The sequence below is a fragment of the Trachymyrmex septentrionalis genome, unplaced genomic scaffold (genome assembly GCF_001594115.1).
Source record: "Trachymyrmex septentrionalis isolate Tsep2-gDNA-1 unplaced genomic scaffold, Tsep1.0 scaffold82, whole genome shotgun sequence".
Classification (NCBI taxonomy): Eukaryota; Metazoa; Arthropoda; class Insecta; order Hymenoptera; family Formicidae; genus Trachymyrmex; species Trachymyrmex septentrionalis.
In genome coordinates this window covers 191,997-200,007 of record NW_017306008.1, presented here as the reverse complement: position 1 = coordinate 200,007, position 8,011 = coordinate 191,997, and the positions used below count along the sequence as shown (strand labels likewise).

Sequence of the window (8,011 nt, the reverse complement as noted above, 5' to 3'; positions counted from 1 at the left end):
TGTGTATGTTTTATATATATATATATATATATATATATATATATAATATATATGCATGTATATATTCATGCAAAATGTTTTACCGTATTGTATCTACGTAAGATATATCTATGTAAGAGTAATGTAAGTTTGTATTAGAGATTACTTTGTATGTGTGGTATGTGGACGCAGTGTGATCACTACAAACGTTGGTAAACAGTCTGCGCGAGGCCGGTATCTTCTATGTAAAATGTAAATGTGCGCGCACGTTTTATGCCGTAACGATTCGTAACCTTCTTGTGTCACAGTGTATGTAAAATAACGCAAAACCCGCAAAACCGTCTTGTCGCAGAACGGCGTAGAAACTATATTTTATTTCGGTGAGTGTTCATCGCTTGTCATTCACGAATTTTTACGGACAGATATTGTAGACGAAGAGATTCGAGACAAACGGCGCAGTGCGTGAACACGTCAAAGAGGTTATTTTGCCTAGGGAGAAACGTCAGCCTGAAGGTTTCCTGCATTTAGTTAGTGCTCTAGTTCTTTTTGATATTATATTTAATATTACTCCATAGTGGCTCATATTATATTCTATGCTATTATAGACGTCTTGCGAGCTATAATATACACACAGTGTATATTATCATATAAATTTAAAAATTTCAATGTCCGTTAATAATTTTTTTCAGACTCTCTTATATTTTAATTTTTTAGAATTTATGAATAATTTTATAATTTTTTAAACTTCTCAGATTTTTTATACAAATAGGAACACCTTTCAGAAGTGCCGAGAGAAAATCTACACGTCTCACAGAATTCATATACAGAAAAATTTTAAGAAAAGATGTAGACTTTCTCTCTCAGTATTTCTGAAAAGTAGGTAAGTTACGAAGCAATGACCAAAGCGATTATGGTATATATCTTCGATATGATAGCTATATGTATTTATCATACCGCACACCTTAGGAGCCCCGCACAATGAAAGAAACAGGAAACAGAGAACAGAGAATAAGAATTTCAATCTATCAGAAACTGTGCATTCCACAATATATGATTTCTGATAGGTTGAAATTCTTATTCTCTGTTCTCTGTTTCCTGTTTCTTTTATTGTGCGCAGCCTTTCTCCCTCTCGTTTTACTTTTCATCTTTACGGTAGATGGCGCAACGATGTACTTTCCAATTTGTTTTCTTATGCGCTCGTTCAATTTTCCAGTTCTCAATTTCTTCAGATTTTTCAGATATCAAACATTTTCCAAACGTCATTTTCAGAAATACCAATTTTATCTACCGTTTTTGCAAAATTTGCTATTGTTGAAACGCTGTCTTGTTAATGTCGTTGTAAAAGAAATTGCAGCTCGATGTCCAAAACAATCAGTTTCATCACAAAACATTCATAATTGTTACAGGTATAAATTCCAATTTTTCCCCGTTGCGTTTTCCGCAAAAATCGTCTCAAGCAAGGAATCTCGTTCCACACTGGAATATGTTACTTCTTGCGTGATAATATTATGTTACTTTTCGAATTAATGCTGCAAGGAGAAATATTTCAAACATTTAAACTGATCATCCATGATATAATGAGAATGTCAGGTAACTAATGATAGCTGAATATAATTTGGCAGGATTGAATTAATATAATTTTAATTCCACAAATAAATTTTAATTGAACTACTTAAATCTCTGAAATTAATTGTTATATAAATATAAGTAAAGTTAATGAAAAAATTGTTAAAGGAAAAAATGTATAATTAAAACTATAAATTTCTTTATTATGCAATTATAATCTTATTTTGATAATAAACATTTTTTTGTGTGATAAACATAAGAAAATAAATATTTATAATTGATATATAATAAATAGATTATTATATTTAAATCTCAATTTCAAATCAAAATTAATATTAACATTTTATGCCGCTCCTATGCAATTCGTTGCTGTTTCTTACTCAAATCTCAAAAATAATTTAACCTAAGTTAATCAGATTCTGTAATATATTTTGTTGGTTATCGCCTTCATCAAAATATGTAAAGCGCGTGTCGATAAAACTATTTGGCTTAAATTTTTAATTAAAAAATGCTATCGTTGGAGCCAATTTCTGATTGGTCACAAATGTTTTACGGTTGGACTTCGGCGATTCATAAATAACGAAGGAATGCGGTTGTCTTTCATCACCTCCTCCATTGATTATTCTCGCGAAATATACTCGAAATGCATCGGCAAGTTCAAGTAATGGCGAGTTACTGGTAAATTGAATTGATTGATTATATCGCGTAGAACACTACTCCAGCAAACACTATTACTTTGAACAACTATGCTTTCACCAGAATGTTATACCTAATATTTTTACGTCATGAAGTCATCTAGACGCATATAAATAAAAACGGGATAAATAAACGAGAAAAATTATGATGATATACAGTTTATTATCGTTAGCATTTGAGGTACATGCGTCGATTCGCGCGTTGTATATCGGGACCTTTTCCTTTTTCTATTTTATTTTCATTATTTTTTTTTCTTTCTCATTTGTGTCCCTATTCGAATTTAATTAACGAATCGGACCTGGAAAGGTGCGTTCAATTGACAAATATATATAAAGGTGGAAGTAGAAGGAAGCATCATCGATAGATTATGAATTAAGCGCAAAAGCATTAATTTACAGATAGGAGGGGAGGGAGGTAATACCACAAAGCTCTACGAGATAATTGTTAGTTAAATAAATAAAGAAGCGATTGCGTTTCTCTCGAAGAAACGGTCGGACTTTGACGATTCATAAATAACGAAGGAATGCGGGTGCCCTCCTTCATTGATTATTCTCCATTGATTATTCTCGCCAAAGATACTCGAAATGCATCGGCGAATTCAAGTAATGGCGAGTTACCGGTAAATTGAATTGATTGATTACATCGTGTAGAGCATTACTCCAGCAAACACCAACTAACAGCAACGTTTGCTAGTTATACTTTCCTCATAATATAATTCAGTAATCACTAACTAATATTAACTAATAATAATTGAGGAGCAGACTTTCAAAATGCGCTTTGTCCAAAATTTTTTTAGTTAGAAATGGCAGTATTGAGTATCATATTATAAGCTACTCTGAGATGTTCAGAAAGCATTTTCTCATCGTTAATTTATATACTGAAAATTCATAGACATTCCAAAGTGTATTATTATATTTTTTAATTAGAAATAAATAAAAATAATAAAATGCATTTATTTACCGTTTTTAGCAATTGTTTAGCAATTTTGTTTAATATTTTACATCCTACTGATTGGCATATTGTTATTTTCCGTAAAGTGCGTAATGTTCTTGTATGCGGAGTTTCTTTCTTTCTCATTTCTTGAAAATTACAAATTTTAGACAAAAACACATTTTGAAAGTCTACTCCTCAATTATTAATGTAATTTCTCACTCAACATATGTGTTATATTACAGTTATATTGAGTAAATTAAAACTAATAGTTATGTTAATTTTAGTTGCTGTTTGCTGAGAACTGTGATGTGTTGAATTACTCTTTAAACTCTTTTTAGAGTAAATCTCACTCTGAAAAATGAAATCTTACTTTTAAAGATTGAAAATTGAGCTACTCTTTTTCAAAATTGGCTCAATTTTTACTCTTTAGAGTGAGATTTCATTCCACAAATTTAGAGAATACAGTTATATTGTTAAGTGGGAAACTACAGTTATGTTAGTGTTAGTTGGTGTTTGCTGGGAGTTTGACGCTCGACATTATTTAGGTAACATAAAATCTAAAATTGAGACATAAGATTTTTTTTACAATCACCGTCTAAAGCTCGTGTCACATTACATTGGAGATTGAGGATTGCGAATTGAAGATTAGAATTCAGCCAATCAGAATAAAATAAAAATAAAAATGATCTGACTCGATATCTTTAATTCGCAATCCTTAGTTCTCCAATGCCCTGAAACTTTCAATGTGGATTGCTCTAAAGAATGAAATCTCGCTCTTAAAATTGAAATTGAGCCACTCTGTTACAAGACTGGTTCAATGTTTATTTTTTAGAGTGAAATTTCATTCTAAAAAATTCAAAGAGTGTGACACCTAAAGTGCTTAAAAGATGTCTTTTATTCCAATTTTAGACTTTGTGTTGTCTTAGATTAGATCCGTCCGCGTTGCTCGTGTTTTTTACATTTAGCATCTTTACTTTCTCTCTCTTCAACATCTAAATATATGTACGAGCATAATATATTTATCTCCTTTTTCAAGTGCAAACATTTTTGCAGACTTTAGGCAACGTGGATAGACCTCGTGTCTCTTGATTGTCTCGAAAAGGGATTCGGCACGCGCGTTCCTTCGGCTTAACTCAACTAATTATAGTAACAATATTTGGCGATAGCAGTAGTAATAACAATGGTAATAATAAATATAGACGAGGCCAAGTCAATAAGTTTTCGTATTCTAACTTGGATCGCGCGCGATCGAGATCGTCTTTCAGTCGCTTGTTCGTGATTTCGTGCCGACGATTTTCCATTTTAAACGCGATATATTTCGTCTCCCTCTATTGCATACTTTCCTCACGAAATCTTCGCGCGTAGTCCGTTAGTGCTAGATAAATTTTTTACGTCACAAGAGCGTCTGTGCGACGCAAGCGAGGAGGAGAGCTTTTTCTCCGAATCTTTTTTTTTTGCTATTCTCTCTGTCTTCCTACTTGTGTCTTTTGTTGCTGCTTTATTATTCGATCTGTCAAGCACGACCGAGAAAATGGTTCGATTGGTGTCAATTAAATAATTGGCGCACAGCTGGTCAAGTTCTTCCACTTCTTTTCTCTCTTTTTTCTCATTGATTGATATATACATATATATATGTAAGTGTCTATATATGTATAATCGTCCAGCATAGCAGAAATCTTGCACATTATTCACTCTCATCGGTTTTCCAATAGCGACGATTGTCTCCGTCACGTTTGGTCAACCAAAAGATCTATCTGAATAATTTGCCCTCAGAATTTATTTGTAATATTAATTGTAAAAATACATTTCTTTCAAATAATATAATCTATCATTCTACTCTCTAAATTCTTTGGAGTGGGCTCTCACTCTAAAGAGTGAAAATTAAGCCAGTCTTGAAAAAGAGAGAGCTCCATTTTCAAGTTTTAGTAGTGAGATTTTACTCTACAAATTTTAAAAAGTACACACAAAGTAAAATTGAAACATTCGAGATATTTTTTTATATCAGAATATTGGAACTCTTTTTAAATCCATTAATGATCATCGAGATGAACTCTTCTCGGGAATTATTTTTATTGCGATCATTCAGAAATTACTAAATTGATGGCTTGTTGTGCTAAGAACGACTCTCTACTTACTACTCTCTAAAACTCTAAAGAGTGAAGTCTCTCTTTTAAAGATTGAAAATTGCACTACAAGGCTGGCTCGAGAATTTTCACTTTGTAGAATGAGATTCCACTCCAAAGAATTTAGAGAGTAGAATTTGTGACAGGGGGAAGAAAGTTCGGGACCAAATGGTTAACGTATCCATATAATATTGTTAGAGGAACGTTTCAATATTCGATAAATACACAAATCATTTATTTTCGGCATAAATCGTATTTATTTTTATATCATAAATTTTCTAATTCTTTTGTTACAATAATATATACTATCTCTCGCCGAAAATACTAATTGCTTACTTAATCGCTCAATTATTTAATTGACACCATTTTTCCAAACGGTCGATATGATTTTGCAAAAAAAAAAAGAGAAACTATCTAATCACTCTCTCTCGTGTTTTACCATCGATGAGGTACTTTTAAGTAAGATTTTGATTTTCATGTATCGATCGATTTAATCGGTTATTTATATATTATAAAATCCGAGCAACGCTTTTGTATTGTTTTTTCTTGTAAAGAGAAATATATAACAGATTTTTCTCTTTTATCATTAAATCGAGTTATCAATTCAAATTTTAGTTGTGATTTAAGTTCACATACGATTTTCTTTGCCCTTTCGTTTTAATTGGCTGCTTTTTTTTCCTCGTATATATTTCTCATAGTTTTATTTGAAAATCAGCACGGTCAGAACATTAACGATCATCTGTTAAGATTTCTATCCTACTTTCTCTACTTTAAAGACAACAATCCTTTGTCATTATTAACATTATTAACATTTGAAGAATTTAATTGATTTGTTTGTTGCTTTCTTTACTCTTTTCTCATCCTACTTTCTCTTGGAACTTTTCGTTACATTTTCAATAACAAGCTCTTTTTCAAGAATAGCTCAATTTTTATTCTTTAGAGTGAGATTTCACTCCAAGGAATTTGAAAGAGTACCCAGTCCTGGATTGCGCATTTCTCGCGTGAGGTGCGAATCATTCTCGGAGAGGTGCGAATCCTTACTTAACTGTACCTCGTCGTTGATCTTTCGGTAATCTCAGTAAGTAGTTTCAGACAACCGTAGTCGGGCAGCTCGCGCAGCTCTCGTCCGAACCGTAGTCGGACGGTGTGCCTTCATCCGGCGGCCGAGGACGGTTTCGACATTAATTCGGACGAGTATAACGGTTTTTTTTCTACACACGCACGTCGTTTTGTCCGGCGAAGCTTCGTTACAAACGGGAAGGGGGAGGGACTCGATGAGGCTCGAGCTAACGTTCGTTAATAGAAGCGCTCGTCGAGCGACTTGCGTGATTCACGCTTTTCGCGCTGTAACTTTTCCGCACGTATAGATCCAACGTGACGTGTGTATATATGTGTGTAATACTGGTAACAATCATTGTCCCGAAGGGATAGCAAGGAGGAGCGATAATTTTTCTTTAACGATGTATCACATTTTTCTCGTCGCAAATATCTTTCTCTGCTTTTATACTTTTTTATCGTATGTATTCAATAGAAAAGAATGATTGAGTACTTTTGTTTATGTACTGAAAAAAAATTTACTCAATTTTAATAAATATTTTTATTTGTAATACTAATATAATACTAACTAAATATTTAAGTACTAAATGTAAATATATACTTATTTGGTACAAGGACTATTAATTTGATTTATCATTTTTATTGAGTAAATATTTATTGTAAGTAAAAATACTTCGTTAGTACGATTTAATAAATACTTATTAAAATTTAAGTAAATTTTTTTTAATGGATTCAATTATTGAATATTTTTATTGAATTTCATTTTAATTCAGGAACTCGACTTTAGAGACGACAAGCTCCCGACTTTTTCCTTTCTTTTTTTAAATGAAAAGTCGGACGGAGAAGAAGCATTGAAATAACTAAAGACCGCTCGTCGTTGCTATCTTCTTCACTTCGATTTTTAATTGATTGTAGCAAGATGTGTTTTTTTTATTGATCTGTTACTTAATGTTTTCTTAAAGCACAATGAGGTCTCCTCCCAGCTCCTCAGCTCCTCGCCGCATCCGCCGTCCGTTTCGAACTTCTTGCGACTGCCTTTTACGGAGATTTATTTCGATTGCCTCTTACGTCCCATGTTGCAGATCTTGAAGTGGCACAGGGACATGTCTGAAATATAAATCGCATCTGTTACTCGCCATTGCTGTAGCTGCATCTTGGCGAATGCCATAGTTCTAATAACGAGCAATAGCACTCGACAATGATTTTATTTAAATGAGTAATTTTGGAGAAAGATGAATCTTATGTATTTGTGATGTTAAAAATGAGATTAAAATTTATCTTACAGGCTCCAATTTTTTGTAGTAAAGGATCAGATATGTCCAACCGACAAATCTGATCTTTTTAAAAAACTTGTACATTTTCTTAGCATCTTATTGTATCTTGGGATCTTTTTCTCATTTAAAATGATTTACTTTTGTGTGAAGCCTTTTATAATGAGTAGAAAATCATGTTAAATTCAGTAGGTATTCCCTGCGAATCATTTTATTATTTGTTGAAGGGATAAGTACAGGAATTTTTTAATGCATGATACTCAAAAAGCTTTTCTCACATTTGACAAACACATTTGAAGTTAGCGCAAAAAATCCAGTAAAATCATTTTTTTTTGCACTCGTGCTTATCAACAAATAAATATAATTATTAACCGTCACGAATTAATC

The 8,011-nt window shown here is 32.5% G+C and overlaps 2 protein-coding genes across 4 annotated transcripts in view; one reads left to right on the top strand and one right to left on the bottom strand.

The window, feature by feature from the left end:
* The first annotated feature begins 214 nt into the window (after positions 1-214).
* LOC108754900 (DNA ligase 3) overlaps positions 215-8,011 on the top strand; it is a 60,484-nt gene continuing 52,687 nt past the window's right edge. Inside the window, exon 1 of the mRNA XM_018497560.1 lies at positions 215-359. The gene's annotated coding sequence lies outside the window, so the exon portion shown is untranslated. The remainder of the gene's footprint in view (positions 360-8,011) is intronic.
* LOC108754909 overlaps positions 7,170-8,011 on the bottom strand; it is a 17,190-nt gene continuing 16,348 nt past the window's right edge. For all 3 annotated transcript variants that reach the window (XM_018497570.1, XM_018497572.1, XM_018497571.1), the window contains exon 4: positions 7,170-7,460. In XM_018497570.1, coding sequence (XP_018353072.1) covers positions 7,402-7,460 — 59 coding nt within the window. In that variant the 3' untranslated portion in view covers positions 7,170-7,401. The remainder of the gene's footprint in view (positions 7,461-8,011) is intronic.